The sequence below is a fragment of the Sarcophilus harrisii genome, chromosome X (genome assembly GCF_902635505.1).
Source record: "Sarcophilus harrisii chromosome X, mSarHar1.11, whole genome shotgun sequence".
Taxonomy (NCBI): domain Eukaryota; kingdom Metazoa; phylum Chordata; class Mammalia; order Dasyuromorphia; family Dasyuridae; genus Sarcophilus; species Sarcophilus harrisii.
The window spans coordinates 5,081,275-5,103,818 of NC_045432.1; the positions used below are offsets into that span (position 1 = coordinate 5,081,275).

At 62.0% G+C, this 22,544-nt stretch overlaps 2 protein-coding genes across 8 annotated transcripts in view; both read left to right on the plus strand.

The window, feature by feature from the left end:
- The window catches only part of LOC100931969 (uncharacterized protein Rv2082), an 8,703-nt gene extending 1,141 nt beyond the window's left edge, over window positions 1–7,562 (plus strand). For 3 of the 6 annotated variants that reach the window (XM_023507200.2, XM_031944489.1, XM_031944487.1), the window contains exons 2-4: window positions 1,111–1,828; window positions 3,900–4,826; window positions 4,962–6,014. In XM_023507200.2, coding sequence (XP_023362968.1) covers window positions 1,130–1,828; window positions 3,900–4,139 — 939 coding nt within the window. In that variant the 5' untranslated portion in view covers window positions 1,111–1,129 and the 3' untranslated portion in view covers window positions 4,140–4,826; window positions 4,962–6,014. Of the gene's footprint in view, window positions 1–1,110; window positions 1,829–2,019; window positions 2,057–3,899; window positions 4,827–4,961; window positions 6,015–6,858 lie in introns of those variants that run through there. The other 3 variants (XM_031944490.1, XM_031944488.1, XM_031944486.1) reach the window with 3 other exon arrangements.
- Window positions 7,563–12,562: 5,000 nt separating this feature from the next.
- FLNA (filamin A) overlaps window positions 12,563–22,544 on the plus strand; it is a 45,240-nt gene continuing 35,258 nt past the window's right edge. The window contains exons 1-8 of one of the 2 annotated variants that reach the window (XM_031944745.1): window positions 12,563–13,066; window positions 19,299–19,547; window positions 19,890–19,987; window positions 20,288–20,435; window positions 20,854–20,972; window positions 21,157–21,234; window positions 21,330–21,492; window positions 22,107–22,307. In XM_031944745.1, coding sequence (XP_031800605.1) covers window positions 12,667–13,066; window positions 19,299–19,547; window positions 19,890–19,987; window positions 20,288–20,435; window positions 20,854–20,972; window positions 21,157–21,234; window positions 21,330–21,492; window positions 22,107–22,307 — 1,456 coding nt within the window. In that variant the 5' untranslated portion in view covers window positions 12,563–12,666. The remainder of the gene's footprint in view (window positions 13,067–19,298; window positions 19,548–19,889; window positions 19,988–20,287; window positions 20,436–20,853; window positions 20,973–21,156; window positions 21,235–21,329; window positions 21,493–22,106; window positions 22,308–22,544) is intronic. The other variant, XM_031944746.1, reaches the window with a different exon arrangement.

The following is a 22,544-nucleotide window of genomic DNA, read 5'->3' on the forward strand; positions in this document are numbered from 1 at the left end:
CACCTTGGTTTGCGGTGAGTGGAGCGCAGGAGGCTGTGGGACGCTTTGTTCTTCTCGCCCAAGCCCCTGCCTCCCGGCAGCTTTGCACCCAAAACCACAGGGTGGAGAAGCGAGAAGGCCCATGTGGTTGCTGTTATGACTCTGCCACCTTCCCCCAAGTAGTGGTTCTGCTCAAGAGAAACCAGGCCGGTCCCCGGCCCCAGCCCCAGCCTCATCCCGGGCAGGCAGTAGGCACTTCTTAAGCTCCTACTGTATGCTAGGCCCTGTGCCGAGTGCTGAGGATAGAAAGAGAGGCAAAAGGCAGCCCCTGGCCTCAAGCGTGGCGCTGTGTAGTAAGGGAGAAAATGTGCAGAACCCCTTTGTCCAAGATATCTCTGGGAGTTCTTGGACCCGGGTGGGTCGAGTAGAGTCGTCGATGCTCACGCCTAAACCCAGTACTTTGCATTGGGGTGGCGAGGTGGGAGTACGGAGAGGGGTGGGGACGGGGTCCTCACGCTGGGGAAAAAAAAGCCAGAATTCTCCTGGCAAGGACCCCAGTAAGAGGCAATAAGGTTTGGGTTCCACAGATGGTGAAGGAGGACCAGTGGACATGAAGCAGCTTATATGCTCTATTGGGGTCGGGGCCCAATTACTGCCCAGTGACTGGGAGAACAGAGGAGGCTAGAAAAAGCCCTGGGTATGGCCTCAGATACTTCCTGGCTACGTGACCCTAGGCAGGACGCTTCACCTGGCCTGACTCAGTTTCTTCAACCGCAAAACAAAGCTAGCAACAGCTAGCCGACATTCCTTGCCACGCAGTTTGCTGTCCGGTCATTTCGACCGTCCGAGTCTTTGTGGCCGTTGGGGGTTTTCTTGCCAGATAATGGAGTAGTTTGCCATTTCCCTCTCCAGCTCATTTTGCAGAGGAGGAAGCTGGGGCCATCAGGGTGAAGTGACCTGCTCAGGGTCACACAGCTAGGAAGTGTCTGAGGCCGGATCAGAACTCGGAAAGAGACGACTCTCTGACTCTAGGTCTGGCGCCCTATCCCCTTTGGCACCCTCTGACTGCCTCCCGGCACACAGTATGCACCATATAAATGCTTCTTCCTTCCTCCCCGTCTGATTCTCCAGGGAGCAATTGTAAAGAAAAATGGAGGGGAGCACTAAGAAGCAAGAAGCAAAGGTGGCAAATGAGCCAACTGATTCCACCCTCGAAAAACAGCCAGCCCCAACCCCCCCACAAGGGGAATCGGAAGCCGATAGTTCCGAGGAAGAAGTTCCCCAAGAGCTGAAAGTGTGGGGCTACGGAGGGGCCGAAGGGGGGGGCTGCTGGCTGCAGGAGGAGGCCTTGAGCATTCCTGGATCGGCGGAGGAGGATGAGGAGAGTGAGGCTATCCAAGCCATGGCGCTCGGGGTGGAATTACAGTGCAGGCTCCAGCTCCACCTGGATCAGCTGGAGGCCAAGGCCAAATCCAGGGCCAGGGCCAGGGCCAGGGCCAGGGCCAGGGCCGCGATGGCTGCCAGACGGGGCAGCCCGGAACGCGCCCTGGGAGCTTCGGCAAGTCCGGCAGCCGCGGCCCGCCCTCAGCCCTTGGTGGTCCGGGGCAGTCGGGGGGAGCCCCACATCCGAGCTCAAGAGACGGAGGCCTCCCTGGGGCAGGCCCCTGAGGAAGTCAAACCAGGTGTGAAGGGAGGCCGAGATCCATTCGGGGCTCCCGTTCGGAAAACGGGAAAGGGCCCCAGAGGAAAGGAAGCTGCTGCTAAAGCTCGGGAAGGTCCGCCGGCCTCTAATCCTCCTAGTATCTGCCAGAGAAGAGAGAACTACCCAAATCTGGAGCTGAAAGGCTCGGTGAGTGACCCCAGGCGGGCCCTTCCCCACACCCTAAAACGAGCAGGTGACCTGCCCCCCAATCCCGTCGCTGGTATTGGGACTTGGGAGAACACGATCCCTTTTCTGCTTCCCCCTCCCCACCCTATTGCTCTCTGCCCTGTCTCCCTTGGCCCATCCTTCTCAGACTTCAAGAAGTATCTACTCCACAGGTCCCAGAAGGAGCCATCACCCTGGGGCACACACGTGGTAAGACTGCTCAAGAGAGGGGCCAGCGAGGGTGTGTGTGTGTGTGTGTGTGTGTGTATGTGAGAGGGGCAAGTGACTGTGTGTGTGAGTGTGAGTGTATGTATGTGTGAGAGTGTGTGAATGTGTGTGTGTGTGTACATGAGAGGGGTGAGTGAGTGTGTGTGTGTGAAAGAGAAACAAGACAGTGTATGTGTGTATGAGGGTGAAAGTGTGAGAGAGACAGTGTGTGTGTGTGTGTGTGTGTGTGTGTGTGTGTGTATGTATGAGGGTGAGTGTATGAGTGAGAATGTGTGTGTGAGAGAGACAGTGTTTGTGAGTGTATGAGTGAGTGTGTGAGAGAGACAGAGAGTGTGTGTGTATATGAGGGTGAGAGTGTGAGAGAGAGAGAGAGTGTGTGTATGAGAGAGACAGTGTGTTTGTGAATGTGTGTGAGAAAGACAGTGTGTGTGTGTGTATGAGGGTGAGTGTATGAGTGAGAATGTGTGTGAAAGAGTGTGTGTGAGTGTATGTGTGTGAAAAAGTGTGTGTCTGAGAAAGACAGTGTGTGGGTGTGTGTATGTATGTGAGAGAGTGTTTGTGAGTGTGTGGGTGTGTGTGAGGGGCAAATAAGTGAATGTGTGTATGTGTGCGTGAGAGTGAGTGTGTGTATATGTGTATGTGAGAGGGTCAAGTGAATGTGTGTGAGAGTATGAGTGTATGTGTGTGTGAGAAACACAGTGTGTGTGTGTATGAGAGTGAGTGTATGGGAGTGAGAATGTGTGTGTGAAAGAGACAGAGTGTGTGTGAGTGTATGTGTGTGTGAGAAAGAGACAGTGTGTGGGGGGTGTATGTGTGTGAGAGTGTGAGTGTGTGTGTGAGAGAGTGTGTGGGTATGTGTGTGTGAGAGTGTATGAGTGAGTGTGTGTGTATGAAAGAGACGGAGTGTGTATGTAAGTGTATGTGTGTGTGAGAAACAAAGTGTATTGTGTGGGGGGATGTGTGTATGTGTGTGAGAGAGACAGAGTGTGTGTGGCTGAGTGTGAGAGAGTGTGAGTGAGTGAGACAGTGTGTGAGTGTGTGTGTGACATAGAGTGTGTGGGAGGTTTATAGCAGTGGGGTAGAAAGAGAAGGGGGTGGATGTGTGTTGGGAGAAAAAGTGATTGTGGGGGGTGTATGTGTGTGAGAGAAGAGTGTGTGTTGGAGGTGAGAGAGTGGAGGAGTGAGACAGTGTGGAGTGTGTGTGTGGACATAGAGTGTGTGTGGAGGATGGAGGAGGTGTGGGAAAGAGACGGAGGAGTAAGGTGTGTGTGGAGAAACAAAGTGATTGTGTGGGGAGTGTGTGTGTGTGAGGAGAAGTGTGTGTGGTGAGGTGGAGAGGGGAGTGAGTGAGAAGTGTGGAGTGTGTGTGAGAAGAGTGTGTGGGGTGGGTGATGGAGGAGAGAGGGGTGTGTGGAGAGAAACAGTGTGTGTGGGTGAGTATGTGAGAGACAGAGTGTGTGTGTGAGAGTGTGTAGATGTGTGTGTGTGAGAGAGACAGTGTGTGTGTGTGTGTGTGTGGGTGAGAGAGAGTGTGACTGTGTGAGTGTGTGTCCCTCCATCCCCACCTCTACAGGCAGAAACTGACTCAGTGTTCCCGGCTCCCCTGGGTGGCATAAATAGCTCCACCCCGTGCGCCAAAAGGAGGCTGTTTCCTTATGAGGCCTGGAATTCCAGCTTCGCCGTTCCCCGGGGGCCGCCAGACCCGGGCACGTGGATGGGCCCCACGTTCCCGGGGACCCCCGGCCTTCTGGGGGGAGATGGGGGGCGCTTCCCCTGGGGCCTGGCCCCTCCCCCGTTGAGCCCCACCCCTGCCCTCCCCCCACAGAGAGCCACGTTCTCAGGGACCCCAGTAGCCAGAAGCCGGGAGAGACCCCAAGTCCGCTCGGGGAGCAGCTGGAGAGGTGAGACCAGGGAGCCCTTCCGCCCGCCCACCACGTGCCTTCCTCATCTGCTCTTTGCTTCATCTCTCAATGAAAAACCCAAGTTGCGCTTGGACAAGACCTCAGCCCGAAGCCCGGCCGAGCTCCCCGGGCCTCCATTCCCCCTCTTTCAAAGAAGACGATGACCGTTGGGATCTTTCCAGCTCAGTGTCTGCTCCTCATTCTCGGCCTCTTTCCGCCCCTCAGACCCTGCCGCGTGACCTTAGAAAGCCCCTTCCCCTCCCCCCTGTCCCCCTGCCTAACTGTCTCATCTGTCTCTCTCGGACATGCTCCGAACACAGGTTGCCCGTATTTCCCAGCTAGCATCGGGGTTCCTCTCCCCTCACCTCCAGCACGGAGCCCTAGTGTATGGCAGGTGCCCCCCGCCAGGAAGGCCAATGGGGGGGGGGGGGTTTGGCCCCTGCCCCCGGGTTCTCCTGCCCCTGGGTTCAGATGTGTTTGTGTGCGCTCGCGTGACCCCAGGCAAGTCCCTTCTCTTGAAGCCTCAGTTTCCTCCTTTGCCCCCGGCGAATGGAGGGGGCTGGGCATCCACACCCTGGAAGCTCTTTTCCAGCCCTTGCCTCGCGTGTCTGTGCGCGAGTTCGGGCCCACGGCCGTCCCCCGCCGTCGTCAGCACGGCCACTTCTGCCGCCTCGGCCGCACCCCGCAGACTCTCGTGGTGTCCCATACGTGCGGCCCCCTCCCCCACCCCCGGCACCCGGCCCACACTCCTCCAGAAGCAGAGGAGGCCTCTGTCTACCCCTCTCCACCTTGCGGCCCGTCTGAGCCAGAGACGTCTGCCGGTGGCAGGAAGGAAGAGTCCCAAGCTCCCGGTGAGCGGTCCCGGCCGAGGGAAGGGAGAGAGCGGGGGGACGGGTGACTGCAGAGATCTCCCGGCCTCCCTGCCCGTGCCGGGGGGCTGCGGAGGGGCACCAGAAACACCTACTTCCTGTCGCCCCTCCTTCCAGGCAAGTCTCCCGCTCCAGGGCCTCCAGCAGAAGAAAATACAAAGGAAGAGCCTCTAGCGGGAACTGAAGGCCTCGTTCCCACGAGTCCCCACGCAGGTAAGACTGTGACTTTTCCCTTCATCTGGGTCAGGGAAAACGAGAGACCGAGGTGGAAAGGGCCTCGGAGATTAGCCCCTCCCTCCCGTGGAGAAACTGAGGCACAGAGCCAAGGATTGACTTGTTACAGGCCTTGCCTCTTATTCAGAGCTACAAGCCCCGTTAGAATCTAAGTACCCTAAATCTCCAGCCCAAGTAACGAGCACGGAGACTCGGGCGGCAGGAACCTCTAGATGCTAGTGCTACAGATCCAGGGGCTGGCCCAGAAACAACAGCACCAAGCAGGGCAAACGTGCATCCCGGGGATCGCGAGCACACTAGGGAAGGTCCCGGCTTGGGGACGGGGGCCTCACTCAGCCTTGCTCACTCGCTCGGCCCCTTCCAACTTAGGGAGAGAGGAACCCTGGAGCTTCAGTCCACAGTTCCCTCCCCCACCCCCGCTTCTCGGGACGGGACGTCACAGCCTCCAACACAACCAACTCTCACTGAGCTTGGGAGGATTAGGGACTCTGAGCACACCCTCCCCCCAATTTCTGACAGCAGGGTAATGGAGCCAAACTTCCAGCCAGAGATTCACCCCACTGTACCCAAAGCCAGGAAAAAACACTGAGGGAGGAAGAAAGTCTTCTCTTCTCTGTGTGGGTGATGAGGAATAGCTCAGGTCAGGGAGGCCGGGGGCTTAGGGGGAGGCGCAGCGGGCTTCAGGAAATCAGGGCGTGCTTAAGGATCAGGAAGACACCCAGAAGCCTTCTTCGGCTTGGCTGGTACCACACCCTTGTCCCCCAGGCCTGGACACAGGGGGCTGGTCTGGATGGAAATATTGTGAAATAAGGCAGAAGGAGGAAGTAAGCCGGAGACAGAGAAGGAAGGAGACAGAGAGAGAAAGGAAAATGAGAGAGAGAAAAGAAAGAAACAAAGAAAAAGACAGAGAAAGAAAAAGAAAGAAAAAAAAGAGAGAGAGAAAACAGGAGGGAGGGAGACAGAGAAAGGAAAATGAGAGAGAAAACGGAAGGAGACAGAGGGAGAAAGGAAAATGAGAAACAAAGAAAATGAAAGTGTACGAGAGAAAACAGAAGGAGGAAGGGAAACAAAACAGGGAGAAAAGAAAATGAGAGAGAGAGAAAACAGAAGGAGGGAGGGAGACGGAGAAAGGAAAATGAGAGAAAAAGAATGAGAGGAAGAGGGAGAACAGGCAGGTTTTTGGCCAGTGTGTGCAGTGATTTCAGAGGCCAAGAATGAGGCCTATTTCCTTCCCTTTGTTTCTCGGAGTAGCCTTTTCCCAGGTCCCAATGCAGAGGGGGAATGAGGCTGGTCAATACAATAATTGCTTGGAAAACAGGCAGGCACGGGGAGGCCCGTCCGGGACAGCTTCCTGGTATTATGGAGACTCGGGGTTGGAGGCTGCTGCTGCTTAGACTAAAGAGGGGAAAAGAGGCACAAAAGAGACACTTTCCTCAAGTTGCTGTAGGACCTGCAGGGCCGGCCTCAGTGGGCCCGGGGTGTGGACGCCACTCTAGTCTCTTCCTTCAGATAAGCCGGGCTTCCCCAGAAGCCCGTGCTGATTTTCTCCCGATGGAGCCAGAAGCTAAAGTCTTCCTCCACGGCTGGTGCTGGGAAACATTTGAGTAAAACACGGCCCGTCAGAGCCAGAAGGGATCTGGGGGACCCTTGTCCTATAGAGGAGAAGGACCGGGGGGCGGGATAGAGCTCAGTCCCAGAGTGGGAAAAGGTGCCGCAGTTAGTGACAGGTCAGGAGAGCAAGCCTACTAACCACCCAGCTCCCCTCGTTTGGGTGCTGCAGCAAGCGCCAGGGGGGTACCCTGGGCCTCGGTCTCCATGAAGAGAAGCCTCCAGAAGCGAAGCAGTCCCTGCCTCAGTGAGCTCATGTGGTGCTGGAGGAGATGGAAGAAGGAGTGAAAAAGCAAGAGACGCAGGGTGCCGGGCTGGGCCCTGCCACGGGGCCCAGTGGGGAATGGCTTCCTGGAAAAGGGAGGCAGCCCCGGGGCTGCTCAGTGAAGATGATCCGTAAGGTGCACGGGAGTCGCTCGGGACCCTCTTCTCCCCCAGGCCCCACTTGAGCTGCTAGGTCAGAGCCTTACGTCTCCTGTTGGAACCACACCCCGCCAGACGCCCGGCCGGCCGTTGGGCCTTAGGAGTCTCTTGAGGGAGGGGCCCCTGCTCAGAGGCCCTGGTCCCCGGTTTTGGAATCCTTAAGTCCAAGCAGTTCCCTGGGGTCTCCGGAGGACCTAGAGCCGGTGGGGTGCTGGAAGGTTGGGATCTGCCACCCTTTAGGCTCCTCTCTCCGCCTTGTCACCGAGATCTCGGTTACGTCCCCCCTACTTGCTGGGGCCGTCTCCCCAGTTACCCCGTCTCCCTTAAGCTCCCTCCCATCCCTAAGTCTTGAACCTGGGGAGCCAGGCTGGGCCCCCAGGGAGGGGGGGGGGCGACCTCGGCCACGGTTTGTCTCTGTAGCTCCTCGGTGCCCGGCATGGAAGAGAGATTCAAAAAAGGTTTCTATGGGCCTCCTTTTGGGCTGAGGGATGGGGAAGGGAAAAAAGAATGGGGTCCCGGGTGAGCCCTCCCCCCCGGAAGGCGAAAGGGACGGGCCCGGCCCCTCTTCCCGGAGGAGGCGGGGTTTTGGGTGGGGAACTCCCCACCCGCCTCTGGGGCCCCCCTTTTGGACCTTGCCCCGGGGGACCCTGTTGGCCGGGGGGGGCCCTCCCAAGCCCCCCCCCCCCTTTCCCCCGGGGCCCCCGGGGGCCCCCTCCAGGCTTTGGGGGCCTTTAGGGGGCCCCACCCGGGTTCCCCGGTGCCCCGAAGTTGGGGGCCCCCCTGGCGGCCCCCCTAAAATTCCTAGGGCCTTGAACGAAAAAACCCCCAGAAAACGACCGCCGTTTTCCGGTATCCCGGTGGGCCCCGAGGTTTGGTTTTTTTTTTTTTTGGGGGCCGGCGGGGGGTTGGGGGGCGGGGGTCCTCCCGAGGGTCCCAGGGCCGGGGCCCCAAACACCCTGGGGCCCCAATTATTTCTAGGGGTTTTCTCGGGAACAAGAAGGGGAGGTCCCCTGGGACCGGGGCTCCTCCCTCCCCCCATTGTTCCTTTTTCGGGAGGCCCGCCCCGACCCCAAACTGGGGCTTTTCCCCACGGCTTGGGACGCCGGGGCCCGGGCCCCCCCCCCCCGGGGGGGTTCCCCCCTGGGGGCCCCTTGGGCTGGAACCCCATTCCCCGGGGCGGGGCCCCCCCCGGCCCCCTCCCCCCTTTCCTTTCTCCCTGCCCCCCCCGGGTTCCTTAAATTTTCCCCCGGCCGGTACCCAGGGGCCGACCAAGGGTGGCCCCGGGAGGGCCTCCCGCAGCCCCCCGCCCCCCCACGGGGCCCGGCCCCCCGGGGGGCCCCCCCCCCCGGGGTCCCCCCCCGGGGCCCCCCCCCCCCGGGGGGGCCCCCCCCGGGCCCCCGGGCTCCCCCCCCCCCCGCCCGCCTCGGGGGGGGGCCCCCGGGGCCCCCCCCCCCGGCCTGGGAGGGCCCCCCCCCCCCCACCCCCCGGCCCCCGGTGGGGCAAGCCCCTGGCGGAGGCCCCGGGGCCCGGGGCCAAAAGGGGGGGGGGGGGGGGCCCCCGCCCCCGCTCCCCCCCCGGGCCGGGGCCCCCTCAAAAGGGCCCCCCAAACCCCCCCTTTCAGGTCTTTTAGCCCCCCCCCAAAAAGGGGGGGGGGGGGGGCAGGGCAGGGGGCCCGGCGGGAGGGAAAGGGGGGGGGGGGGGGGGGGGGGGGGGGGGGGGCAAAGGGGGGGGGAAGAAGGGAGGAAGGGGGGGGAGGGGAAAGGGGAAAGGGAGGGGGGGGAAAAGGGGGGGGGGAAAGGGGAAGGGGAAAACGGGGAGGGGGGGAAAAGGGAAGGAAAAAGAGGAAAAAAAGGGGGAAAGGGGAAGAAGGGGGGGGAAGGAAAAAGGGGAAAAAGGAGAAGGAAGGGAAAAAAAAAAAGAGGGAAAAAAGGGAAAAGGGGGGGGGGGAAAAAAGGGGGAAGGCAGAAAGGAAAGGGGGGAGGGGGAAGGAAAGGGGGAAGAAAGGGGAAAAGGGGGAAGGGAAGGGGGGGGGGGGAATCTTTTGGTTGGGGGGGGGGGGGGGCCCCCACGGGGCCATGTTGGGGAAATGTCCCCCGGGAGCCTCCTTGGCCAGACGGGCCGCGCCCCTGGTCCCACAGCTCCCCTGCGGCTGCTCCGGAGAGCGCGGCCGGGGCGGCCGGGAGGGGCGTTGGCGGCCGCGGCGAGGGGCCTCCCGGCTGATCTGGGCCGGTCCCGGCTTTTTAGCGGACGCCACTGTCCTCGCCCCCCCCCCCCTCCCCCCGTTAGGCACAGCCCCAGCAGGAGGTGTTGCGCCCCGGTGGAGGATGGGGGAGACCCGCCCCGCCCCGGGCTGCCAGCCCCTGTGACCGTCCCCACCACCTGGCGGGCTCCCCTTCTCCAGCTGGGGAGGGGCCGCCCTGCGCCGTCGGGCCGGCCCGAGCCTGGGGCGGAGGTCGGACAGGGGCCGCCTCCTCCCTCCGCCCCACTTGGGGCTCAAGGAGAAGCGGCCCGGCGTCGGCCCAGGAAGGGGGAGGGGGAGAAGGAGCCCCGTGGCCTTCACGCTGGCCCTCGGAGACTGCGGCCCGGGCCGGGGAGGCGGGCGGGCCGCGCGCCAAGAGAGGGGCGTGGGGCCGAGGCCGCGTCCGACTCCTCAGCCTCCATTCCAAATAAGGGAAAATATGAAAGGGCTGGATTTCGGCTTCCCGGGACGGGGGAGCTTCTGAGGCGTGGGATGGGGCGTCCCCTAGCGTCCAGACGCCCGCATTGCAATCTCCAGCCGTCTGGGGGAGAATCCCAGCATCCCTAGCGCGAGAGGACAGTGGAGGCTAGTTCCTCGGGGCCCCCTCCTTTTAACTGATGTCCCGGGGGTTTGAAAGCAGAGTGGCCCGGCAGCAAGGGCCGGGGCCAGGTCTCCCAAAAACCAGCCGCCGGGGGCCCCAGGGGGCCGGGAAGAGCGCCGCTCCTGGCCGGCGGGGCGCCCGCCCCGGCCGGGACCCGGCCCTGGAAACCAGAATGGCGGAGCTTAGCCGCCCCTCCCCAGGCGGGAGGCGGGGAGGGACTAATCCTCTCCCCCAGAAGAGCTCCCCCGGGGCTCGGAGCCCCAGCGGCCTTTGCGGGCTGTCACCCGGAGCCCCCCGCGAGGGAGAGAGACATGGGAGGGGGGGGGCAGAAGCCGCCCCCTCCCCAGAGGGCCACGGCAGACACTAGGGAGACCGAGTGTGAGAACGGGCCAGTTGGGAATTAAAAATAGGCCTCGGGTAATTCACAAAGGGAGCCGAGGGAGAGTTGCCCGTATTTGGCCAGGCCCCGCAAGACCACCCGGGCCCTTCTGCCCCCCTGTTGGTGGGAGGGGAAGGGAGGGGGGAAGTTGGGAAGAGGCCAGGCCTGACGCAGGATTTCCTGGCAGATGGATCAATGATGGGGCTTAAGGGTCATTCAGTGAGAGCTGGCACTGCTCTGGGGTGAGCCGAAGAGGAGGGAACGCAGGCGCATTTGGGGGACAGAGATGGGGCAGCCGGGAGGTGCAGCTCAGTGTCCGGCTTCAAAAGAACCCCCAACCCTGCCCTTCACATTGGTTCCCATCCCTCCTTCACTCTTTCTCTTCCTGCTCCTATCCCTTCTCTCACCTCTTTAGTTCCCTTCTTTTCCGGTTTCCCCCTTTTTCCCTTGGCCCCTTTTTAGCCCCTGATTTTTCCTTTGTTTCCGCCATCCACTTCCGGTTCCTTTGTTTTTAGCCCGAATCCCTTTGACCGATTGGCCGATTTCCCGATTGCCCGAGTTCCCTTCCCTGGGTTTTGCCCCTTTTGACCCCCCGGAGGCCCTGATTTCCCTTTCCCTTGACCCCGGCCGACCTTTGCCCCCCTTTTTTTTTTTTTCCTTTTCCCCCATTTGGCCCCTCCCCTCCCCCTCTTCCCCGTTTCTTCCCCCCTCCCCCTCTTTTTTCCCCCCTTCCCCCCCCCCCTTTTCCCTCCTCCCTCCCCCCCTTTTTTCCCTCTTCCCTTTCCCGCCCCCTCCCCTTTTTTCCCCCCCGGTTTTTTTCGGGCCTGGGAACTGCCCCATCTTCCCTGGGCTGCCCTTTCCTCTTTGGTTTTCCCTTGCCCGGAATTTAAAAAATGGAGCCCCCCCCCTTTGGGCCTGTTTCCCTAGGTGAGGGAAGGGGATTCCCCAACCTTCCCCCCCCCCCCTTGGACCCTTCCCCCCTTTGGAAGCGGGCCTTTGGGGGGATGGGCTAAGAAGGGTGGGAGGGGGGCCCCCCATTTCTCCCCTTTCCCTGGGGGGGAGGGGCAGGGTGGAGGGGGGCCTGAAGCTAACAAGCCGGATTTAGCCAAAAGTGCCCCCGTCTCTAATCAAGCTTCTGGCAGGGAGGGAGAGAGGGAGGGAGGGAGATGGCCCGATCTTTCCCGATCTGGGGGTGGGGAGCAGTATTTTCCCAGGGGAAGACTGAAGGAGGAGTGCCCTCCTCTCCTTCGGCGCCCCTTCCCTCTTCAGGGGGGTCAGAAAAGAAGGGAAAGGTCAGCAGATTGCCCCCCCACCTCTTCTTCGGCCAGGTAGGGAGCGGTCCTGGGGCGGCCGATCCACCGCCTTTCTGGGCAGACAGTGAAGGCGTTGGGGAAGATGTCGGCCTGAAGTCATGGGGGGAGGGGAGGGCGGGGAGCGGAGCTCTTCCCCCGGGGAGCGCCTCAGTGGCCCCCGGGCGCTTTCCTCCCTTTAACAAATGGAGAAACTGAGGCTCTCCATCTTCGAGCGGAAAGGAAAGCTTTTACTGCCCGGGTCTCCGGATGCCCGGCAGGCCCCGGTGTTAGAGAAACCGCGAACGCGAGTGGGCGCGGAAGGGAAGGGCAAAGGTTAGCCGACGGGGCTCGCGGCCGCTGAGGGCCAACCGCCGGCCCCGAGAGCCCGGCCACTGGCGGGGTGGCTTTGGGCCGGTCCGTTCCGTTCGAGGCCGCGGGGGCAGGGAGAGGTGAACGAGCTTCCTCGGCCTCGTCCCACCCGTAAAATGCTTGGTCATGAGGGGTGGGGTTTGGACGGAGGGGCCCGAAGAAGCGGGAGGTGGGGTCGGGGAGGGAAGGTTCCCCCTCCTCCGCGCCCCCCTCCCCCATCTAAGCCCCCGGACCGGGAAACGGGGATGCGTTTGAAGCGCCTGCAGGGGGAGGTTGGGCTCGGGCTGAGCTTGGGAATGAGTGAGATCGGGGCGGCCGAGGGGGGAGGGGGGGAGGCAGGAGCCGAATGGGAAGCATGTCCGGGGTTCCGCGCTGGGTGGAGTGGGGAATGGGGGGCCTGCGGGGAAGAGGGGAGAGGCGGGGGGTGGGGGGTGGAGGGAGAGGGGAAGAAGGGTGGAGGGGCGGTCCCGGCCCCCTCATCCCCTCCCCTCCGCCCCCTTCTCCCTCTCGGCCCGCCCCCGCCCCTTCCCATTTAAAGGGCCGGATCGCTCAGCCGCCCCACGGCCGTGTCTTTTTCCCCCCAGCTCGTCCGGCTCTAGGTGCCTGCGTCTTTAATTAAGGAGGGCCGCCCCCTCGCCGGGCTCCAGCACCGCCCCCAGCCTCTGCAGGCTTTCAAAATGAGTAGCTCCCACCCGCGGCCCGGCCACAGCCACAGCCCCGGCAGCGCGGCTTCGGCAGCGGTAGCGGGCGGCGGCGGCGGCGGCGACAAGGACAAGGACGCCGAGATGCCGGCCACCGAGAAGGACCTGGCCGAGGACGCGCCCTGGAAGAAGATCCAGCAGAACACGTTCACGCGCTGGTGCAACGAGCACCTCAAGTGCGTGAGCAAGCGCATCGGCAACCTGCAGACGGACCTGAGCGACGGGCTGCGGCTGATCGCGCTGCTCGAGGTGCTCAGCCAGAAGAAGATGCACCGCAAGCACAACCAGCGGCCCACCTTCCGCCAGATGCAGCTCGAGAACGTGTCCGTGGCGCTCGAGTTCCTGGACCGCGAGAGCATCAAGCTCGTGTCCATCGGTGAGCGGCGCGGGCCGCGCGGAGCGGGCGCGGGAGGGAGAGGGGGGGCAGGCCGGGCGGGGCACTGCGGTCCGCGGCGCGGGCGGGCGGGGCACCGCGGGCTGGGCATCCGAGGCGCGGGCCGGGTTCCCAACCCCTCCTCGGGAGACCCCCTCGGAACTGTGACTCAGCCCGTCTCAGACCTTCTTGCCCACACATGTTCCCCGGGCCTGGCATGAACCAAAGCAACGGTGCCAGGGCCCACAGCTGGTCTAACCTGTCGGAGTGCGGGGCCCCAGGATGTCACCCCCAGCTACTTCTCCGCCCCTCCCTGCACTTCCGTTAAAGGACTGAGCCAGCGGCGGGAGGGGGGGAGGGGAGAGGGGAGCCGTTTCCACATTTGTGTCTGGGGTCGGTGGCTGCTCCCTAAACAAAGGAGGAGCCCGGCGGGAGGCGCCGCTGCCCTGGCGCTGAAGGAATGCTGCCGGGGCTGTTAACTGTTTGTGGAGCGGAAGCGTGGGGGGGGGGGGCTGAGGCAGCGTGGGGGCCCCGGGGTGGAGCGGAAGCGTGGGGGGGCTTCTGCCGGGGCGTTGCCCCCTCCCTTCTAGCCGTCATCTAGCACCTTTCTGCTGGGGAAGGGCCGGGCGCTTCCTGGCTAGGGGTGGGTGTGGCAGAGGTAGAGCCGCCAGGCCAGGCAGGGACTTCCCCGGCAGTTGGTCCAAACTGTGGCTCCCCTTCCCTTCCTTAGGGGGCAGCTGGGCCTCAGCCGCTTGTCCCGGGGCTAAAGAGAAAACGCCCCGGGCTGGGCCCTGCCTGGCACCTTCTCTGCGGGCACCGGACAGTGACAGCGCGCTCCTCCTGCCGCTCCGGGCCTGGCACACCTCCCTCCCTCCCCAGCTTTCGCTCTCCGTCCTCCTGTCCCTTGGAGCTGTCCCGGGAGGCTCTCCCCCATTTCCTCCAGCCCGAGGTTCCCCGAGAGCCCTCGGCCAACTTTCTCTGTCGCCTGTCTCTCCCACACTCACGCTCCCCACCCGGATTCCCGCATTTTCCGCTTCTCCCCAGAACAATCCCTGACGCGGCCCTTCCATCCTCTAGCTTGGAGGAGAGCTGACTTGTGTGGGGAGATCCTGGGGCAAGGGGAGGTAGGAGTCTCAACAGAGGGAGCTCTCATGCGCCTGGGAAGGAGGGGGTCAGAGTAGAGTGAGTAATCATGGAAGGTGGCCCCGTGTAGGTGAGCTAAGCCGGGGGGGGGGGGTTTTTTTGGGGGCTGGGACGCCCAGGGGTGCCTCGGTTATGGGTGAGGGGGCCACAATAAGAAAAAGGAAGAAACCCGGGGTTGCAGTAAAGACCTCACTAACTGGGAAGGGACCCCTTTTTGTGGTGAACAGCCGGGGGACAGTGTCTCCCAAGTTCCCAGCTTTATCGAAACCGTAATCTGGCTCCAGGGGGGGAAACAAATGGGCCCCAAAGGGAAAACCCCTGTCTGGGGGCTGTCATTGCCGGTTTTGAGCGTCTTCCTATTCCCAATCACAACCCCTATCCTTTGCAAAGGGGGGGTGGGGCCGGGTTTGGGGAAGCGGGACCCCCCAGGGCGCTGGTTCCCTCCCCCCCCTTTTCCAGCACCGCGCTGGTTTGCCCGCCCCTTGCCCCAAACCTTTTTTCTCCACGGGGCCTGCTGCACCTTTCCCTTCTCCGGGGCCCTTTCCTTTTCCCCCCCCCACCCCCCCCCCACCCTTGGCCTTGGGAGCCCAGCGGGGTTGGGTACCAGGCCCCACCCTGTTTCCTGTGTTGAGGGGGAAGGGAGCAGATTGGTAAAAGCCGGCCCGCACCCGCCCGCTGGTCCATGTCCCAGCACCCGCCCCACTCATCCATGTCCCAGCACCCGCCCGCTCGTCCATGCCCCGTTTCGGTTGCTCCGACCTGTCTTGGCTCAGCACCCCAGGGAGCTTGCTGGGCCTGGAAGGCCTCCCCTCCCTGAGCCTTGGGGCTTTTCTCCCAAGCGAGCAGCCTGGGATGCCCCCCCCTCCCCAGAAAAGCTGGCTCTCTGGAGGAGCAGCCCAGCTGCGCCGCAGCCACCCCGCTTTTCCAGGAGCCGGCCCCTCACCCCTTCCTTCCCCCACACTGCCCTCTGCTCCAAGGAGGCGGAATTTCGGGGGCAGGAAGGGACTGACTCACCTTCCCCCTCCACACCTCCTCCCTCATTGTATCTGGGCTCTGGAGGGGGTGGGGCAGTTGTGCCCCGAAGTCAGGGAAGAAGGGAGGGTGGGTGGAGAGAGAGTGGGTAGATGGAGGAAGGAAGGCAGGATATGGGAGGGGAGGTGGGCCCTGCCCCACTAGGGGGGTTTGCTCTTCCTTCTCCCGCCCCTGATTCCTAGAGCTTTGCCCATATAAGGCTAAAAAATGTTGGAAAGCAGTGTGATTAGCAGGCTGGGGCCCAGGGCCGAGGGGGAGGGGTGTGTCACCCCAGCAGAGGGGGGCGGGGCCCAGCTGGGAGATGGGGGGAGAGGGGAGGGCCAGCCAGGCCTGAGCTGGTAGTGAGGCCGTGGGAAAGGCCCCTCTGGGAAGGGCCCAGGGCCTGAGGAGAAGCTGGGGGGCACAGATGGCTAAATTCTACTGCTGAAGCATGGGGAAGCCTCAGAGCCACATGGGCACCCAGGGCGGGCCCCTTCCTTTCCAGGGGGGTGGGGGGTGGGGGTGAGGGCTCCATCTTCCTTTTTGCATCTCTGCTGTGCAAGTAGAGAAAAACTGTCAGATCCCCTACACACACACACACACACACACATGCACACACACGCGCACACGATCATTGTTGTGACTGGAAAACGAGGGTGTGTCCCGGCACTCCCTGAGATAGGGCTTTCACTGGAAGTTGTGACGGCCTCCCTTATGTGAAGGATGCTGCCATCCTGACCCCGGCCTTCCTCAGTGCCTCTGCCCACCTGCCTTTGGCAGATACGGCCCCTGGACCAGCAGAAGGTGTGCTAGAAGAGGTGGCAGCTTAAGCTCTTGCCACTGCCAGCTGGGGGGCGGGCACATCTTGCTTATAATTGGCATTCTAGCTGCCACTGGCTAGTCTCCCCTCCCCTCCCAGTCAACTACTTTGAAATGGGTGAGAAGGAATCCCAGGGATAGGACTGAATTTGAAGGAGGGATCACAGGGATGGGGCTGAATTTGAAAAGCAGGCAAAACCACAGGGCAGCCATCAGGGCAAGCGCTTCCTTGCCCTCTTTGAGGTTTTCTCCCCGGGAGAAACTCCTTCCTTTTGGTGCTGGTGAGAGCTTCCAGATAGCAGTGGGCAGGAATGGGGAGGGCCGTACCCCTTAGTCAGGTCTGGGCGTGTTAAAGGTTCTGTTGCTTCTGGGGAACCGGCTGGCAAGGGCCAGGAAAGGGAAGGGGCAGCGAACTCTAGGGCTGGAGAAGAATAAACTAAGTGCTAAATGCCTGGGATAGAAAGGAAATAGGCCTTTCCAATTTAGGAGGCCTAGAACCTGACTTATAGCCCCAGGCCTGCCTCAGTGTGACCTCAGGCACCTTCCTCTCTGAGCCTGGCTTAGAGCATGTGTAAATAAGGAGCCTGAGGTGTTCTCTGAGGCTCGGCAGCCCCAATATTTTGTAAGCCCCTTATATGGAGAAGTCTCAGCAGACTTTGCCTTCTCTCGGCTTGGTACCCTCCCCACCCCCATTCCAGCTGACTCAGAAGACAAGCATTCTTCCTGCATGTTTGATTTTGGGGACTGGAAAGGCATCTCCTAGATAGGAGCCGGAGAATCCAGCCCCTCGGATGGGCCCAGGGAGGTGTCCTGGGACCCACTTTGCCGAGCTCTGTACGAAAGGAGCTTTCGGCCTTGGGTAAAGTCGGCAGCATCTTTGCCTCTGTGGAAGTCCCTTTGGGGTTCCTGGTAGGTGGGCCGAGGGACTCTCCTCAAGATGGAAGCCACAGTCGGGTTTCGGCTGGGCTACCTTAGAGGTCTCGGCCTCGGAAGGGTCTCCTGGGTAGGGAGGGTAAGGCTGGTGATCTGAGCTCCTTCGGCCCCCACCCCCCCCACAGTCCCCTCTCTTGTCCCGTGAAAGTACGGAAATGCATCGGCAGACGGGGTTGCGTTTCATCTGCTCCTAACTTCACAGATGGGCCCGTGGAGGTCCACAGATGGGAAGTTTCAGGGGCAGTGCTAGGGCAAGAATCACAGAAACTTCTGGGACCCCCTGGTCTTTCAGCCCGACCTCTGGGCACCAGAAGGTCCTGACTGCAGCCTGCTTAACGTGGGGCTACCCACCCCCATGCCCGAGCCGGCTGGTGAGGGAGGCGCCCCACAGGCAGGGCCCATTTCTCTTGGAGACCGCTGGGTATTTGCCCCAAACGGAGAGCCCCTTATCCCCCCCCCCCCGCTTTGGCCCTGTGGGCCGTGTGTGAGCCAGAACGTGAGCTTCCTTTTCCAGTTTTCCTCTGCTCTCTAACTTTTCTCCTCAGCTCTGCTGCTCATTCCTTTCCTAGGCTGATCTCCCTCCCCCCCCCCCCCCCAGTTGCAGGCCCGGCTCAGCTCTGTGGGGCAAGGCCCCCTGAAAGGCGGGTACGTGGGGGGGGGGCTGCTTGTTCCCCGAGGCCAGCCGAGAGCTGCGCTGATTGGGGCGCGGGGGATTGCCATGGTGATTAGGGTGGCCGCCGGCCAGGCCTTTCGGGTGGGTCTCGGAATATCCTGGACCGTTTCCCCAGGCCGGGCCTGCCAGGTTTTCCCGGGCCTGTTCCTTCTCCTGGCTTTGGGCCCGCCATCCGGTCCGGTCTCTGTGCTTCAGGGCTGGTCTTTTGGCTTCGGGCCCCCAGATCAGAGATTTTATCACGTGGCACATGTTCTTCCCCGAGTTCTTTGGGGTGAACTGTGCTCGTTCCCGTTCCTTTTCCTCTCTGCCCCCCTTCATTTCCTCCCTCTGGCCTCACAGGCCCAGCGATGGGAGACACAGCATCTAATCTATTTTTGCCCGGGCCTCGGGAGCCCAAAATAGAGCAGCAGGGAGGGAACCGATTCCTGGCAGCCTCGGCTTCTTCTCGCTCCCTCCCCAAGGCTGGCCGGGGCTTGTTCTAGGGGCTCTCGAGCTCTCCGGGGCAAGAGGGCCTGTTCCCGGCCCCTCCCTGTGAAAGCCCCCCCTCTCCCGGGGAATGGCTTCATCTCACCCCATCCCCAACTCGGGCCAGCGCCATCTCGGTTCAACAGCAGAGCCGGAGCCACCACTGAAGGGGTGGGGGTGGGACCAAGAAGGGATTTGTAGCCTCTGCTAATTGCTCCCGGCCTTGCCTGTGGTGGGAAAGGTGGGGGATGAAACAACGGTTCGGGTTCTCGAGGCAGCAGAGCCGAGTCTGCCACTTTGCCAGGACCCGAAGGCGGCGGGGGCCACACCCCGCTGCCTTCCATGGTCTCCTTTTCCCCTTCGTGAAATGGGGGGGGCCGCGCTCCCCCGGAGGGGCCCCTTCCGGGGCCGAGGTGACTCGGGGCTCATTAGCTGTGCCCAGGCTGTCTTTGCGGGGCCCCTTCCTCCCCTCCATTAATTTTTGCTGACTCTTGAGTTCTATTATCTCTGCCCCGTTCCTCCACCGGCCGTGTAATGTGCCTGGCAGAGCGCCAACCAGCTCGCCAGAGTTTGGGGGATAGAGAGTGGGGGAGGGGGGTTCCAGTTCCTTCTTGCCCATGGCCACAGCTCCCCTCCCTCCCCTTCCTTTCACTTGATCCTTATAACCTTGTGAGGTGTTTTGTCCAGATGAGAAAATGGGGGCCCGGCGGTTAATGACTTGGACAGGGTCACTTAGCTAGTGAGTGGCAAGGAAGATTTGAGCTCTTTTTTCCTAATTGCTGGCCTAGTGTTTCAGCCGCTTCTCCCTCCCCAAGTCATGAGCCTTCTGGGCTAAGTTTCTGGGGAGAGGCCAGGGTGTTGCCGAGTGCTAGAAACTCAGAGGCTTTCTCAGGACCTCAGGTCTAATCCTGGCTGGCCTCCTCACCTCCTGGGAGGCTTTTCCTGCCTCTGCCCTGGGTGTCCCCCTCCCCCTTCTGCTCCGGAGGGATTCCTACCCTCCAACCCTCGAGGGAAGGGACGGTGACTTTGGGCCTGTCCGGCACTTAGCCTGGCACCCAGTTGGTGCTTAATCGGTGCTTGTTGGCAGACCCTTGAGGGTTTGGCCTGAAGCGGAGGCCCCACAGCCTGGTGGACAGCCAGGACTCGGCAGAGGCTGAGCAGACGTCTTTCTTCCCACCCCGTGCCCTGTAGACAGCAAGGCCATTGTCGATGGCAACCTGAAGCTGATTTTGGGTCTGATTTGGACCCTGATTCTGCACTATTCCATCTCGATGCCGATGTGGGACGAGGAGGAGGATGAGGAGGCCAAGAAGCAGACGCCCAAGCAGCGGCTCCTGGGCTGGATCCAGAATAAGCTCCCCCAGCTGCCCATCACCAACTTCAGTAGGGATTGGCAGAGCGGCCGCGCCCTCGGTGCCCTCGTGGACAGCTGCGCCCCAGGTGAGAGCCGGGCCCCGCTTCCTCCTCCAGACCCCTGGTGCTGAGCGAGGAGGCCCCATTCCTCATGGGGCTCCCGCCGCCTTGGATTGGCACAAGCTCCTCCCTTGCCTGGACGCTCTTCTTCGTGGTCTCCACCTCTAAAGTCCTTTCCTCCCCTCGAGGCTCAAGTCGCCCCCGGCCTCCCGCAGAGGAGACCTTGGCTGGGCAGGGGTCGATCTCCCCAGAGTCCGGCCCAGTGTCCGCTGTCGGAGCTTCCCCGACGGCGGGCCCACACGGTCTGAGCTCCTGAGGACGGAGGGAGGGTTGGCTTATTCGGCGGGCTTTCTCTCCCGTCCGCTGCAGGCCTGTGCCCCGACTGGGACTCCTGGGACGCCAGCAAGCCCGTGAACAACGCCAGGGAAGCCATGCAGCAGGCCGACGACTGGCTGGGCATTCCGCAGGTACGATCTTTGCCAGTGTCGGTGTTTTCCCCGTTCCCGGGGAGCTGCGTGGCTGAGCCAGAGCTGAGAGGGACCTCGGAGGCCAGCCGATCTGAGCGTCTGATTTTACAGGGGGGAAACTGAGGCCCAGAGTTGGAGGAATTTAACCATAGGTCCTGTGACTCTGGGCCAAGTGCCCTTTCCGCTGGGCCCCTCGTCCCAATCTCCCTCTGTGGGTCCTCGACTCTAGACTCTGGTTATAAGTGGGGGTGGCTGGAAGATTATGTCAAGTTGGCGTGGCCTCCCCCCGATCTTCTGCAGGTGATCACTCCTGAGGAGATTGTGGACCCCAATGTCGATGAGCATTCGGTCATGACCTACCTGTCCCAGTTTCCCAAGGCCAAGCTGAAGCCTGGGGCCCCGCTGCGCCCCAAGCTCAACCCAAAGAAAGCCAGAGCCTACGGGCCGGGTGAGGAACCGAACGGAAGAGGGTGGCCTCTTGCGGAGGGCGGAGATTGGCACTTTGGCGGGGGGCAGAAGGGCACGTACAATGAGGTGAACAGCTAAGGGGTCCGAGAAGGGGAGGCGAGCACCAGCTGCGTAGGCAGGCCCTGGCTTGGTTCTTGGTGCTGCCCTGCTCCTGCCCACCCCTTTTTGGTGAAGGGGTCTGGGCAGTAGCCAGCCGGCACACACCGTCCCCAGAATCCTCAGGGAAACGGATTGAGCCACTGGATGGGAGAAGGTGGGCGTGGGTAGGGGACCGGGCAAGGGCCTCCACAGGCTGGTGACGTGGGTCATTGTGGAGCCCCTTGGCTCGGCCATGACGCAGGCAAAGTTGGGAGCCAACCTTGTGCTATGCTGACTTCACCTCACCGTCTCCCATGTAGGAATCGAGCCCACCGGTAATATGGTGAAGAAACGGGCGGAGTTCACCGTGGAGACAATAAGTGCCGGCCAGGGGGAGGTCCTGGTGTACGTGGAGGACCCTGCTGGGCACCGGGAAGAGGTAGGTGCTCACCCTGCCCCTGCCCCCTCTGGGCTTGGGAGGGATGAGACTTGGAGACCCACATGGGGAATAGAAGGAGTCCAGGGAGGTTACCAGAGGGAAGATCAGCCCGAGAGAGCCGGGTGAGCTCCGTCCCGGCCTCGTGCCCGGCAAGGTGACCGAGACCCCTCGTCCACCATTACAGGCCAAGGTGATCGCCAACAATGACAAGAACCGCACCTTCTCTGTCTGGTACATCCCTGAGGTCACAGGGACCCACAAGGTGAGACACAACCTGGGGCCGGAGGGCGGGAGGGAAGGTGGAGCTCTCCAGCCTCGCTTCTTGACTCCGAGTCTCCTCGCATCCCGCTCGTCTAGGTCACGGTTCTCTTTGCTGGCCAGCACATCGCCAAGAGCCCCTTTGAGGTGTATGTGGACAAGTCCCAGGGAGACTCCAGCAAGGTCACGGCCCAAGGCCCCGGCCTGGAGCCCACTGGCAACATCGCCAACAAGACCACCTACTTTGAGATCTTCACTGCCGGTGAGGCCGACCTCCTTCCTCTTCCCCATCCTCCACCTTCCCCCTCCCAGAACCGGCCCTGTAAGCCAAGGCCAAGCCCTTTGTTTTATGGAGAAGTGGTTGGATGGGATTTGATGCCAAACCCCTTGCTTTTTCCTCGGTGCCATGCTCTTACCTCCTCACTAACCACTCCTGTGGGAGAGGAGCCTTAGTCTGGAGCTTAAAAAGAATCCCCAACTAAAGCGGTGGTGAGCTAAGAGTATGGGCTGCCCCATCCTGGCTTCCCCCGGCCCCGGGAGCACGTCCCCGGCCCCTCGTAAGAGGCCAGTACTGTCTTTGGACCGGGTCGGCTCTAAACTCTCATCCTTTGCCCCGCTATTTGAAGCTTTGGGCCGCTTCAGGCCGGCAGGTGTGAGCGTAGAGCACACACCTCCGCTGTGAATTGCCCGCCCTCATCTGGTCGGAGACGGGAGAGACCCAAGGAAAGTTGGGCTTTTCAGCTTGTGACGTTTGTCCTCAGTCTGACGTTTGTTCCCACTCTGGGAAGTCCCTATCCTGGATGGGGGTGGTGTGGCCGGGTGAGGGAGGAGGGAGGGGGGCCACGTGGGGATCCTCTAGTTCCGTTTCCCTGGCAGGCGCTGGTGTCGGAGAGGTGGAGGTAGTGATCCAAGATCCCACGGGGAAGAAGGGCACCGTGGAGCAGCAGCTGGAGGACAAGGGCAACAGCACGTACAGATGTAGCTACAAGCCCACCCTGGAGGGAGTCTACACCATCTACGTCACCTTTGCCGGGATCCCCATTCCCCGGAGCCCATACACTGTCACCGTTGGGCAAGGTGAGTTCCTCCGATGCACGTCGTGCTCCCCACAAGGCCGGTCACCCTGTGCCGGGGATCCCGGGAGACTGACCGCCGTCCCAGGCACCGCTGCTCTGGCTGCCCTCATATCCCTCATCCCCGACCGCCCCATCCTGGAGAGGTCGGCACCATGGCGGGTGGGCCACGAGATCACTCTTCTTCTCCTCTTATTCACGGCTGCCTTGGGTCCCCCCTCCCTCTTTCCCTCTCCTCTTT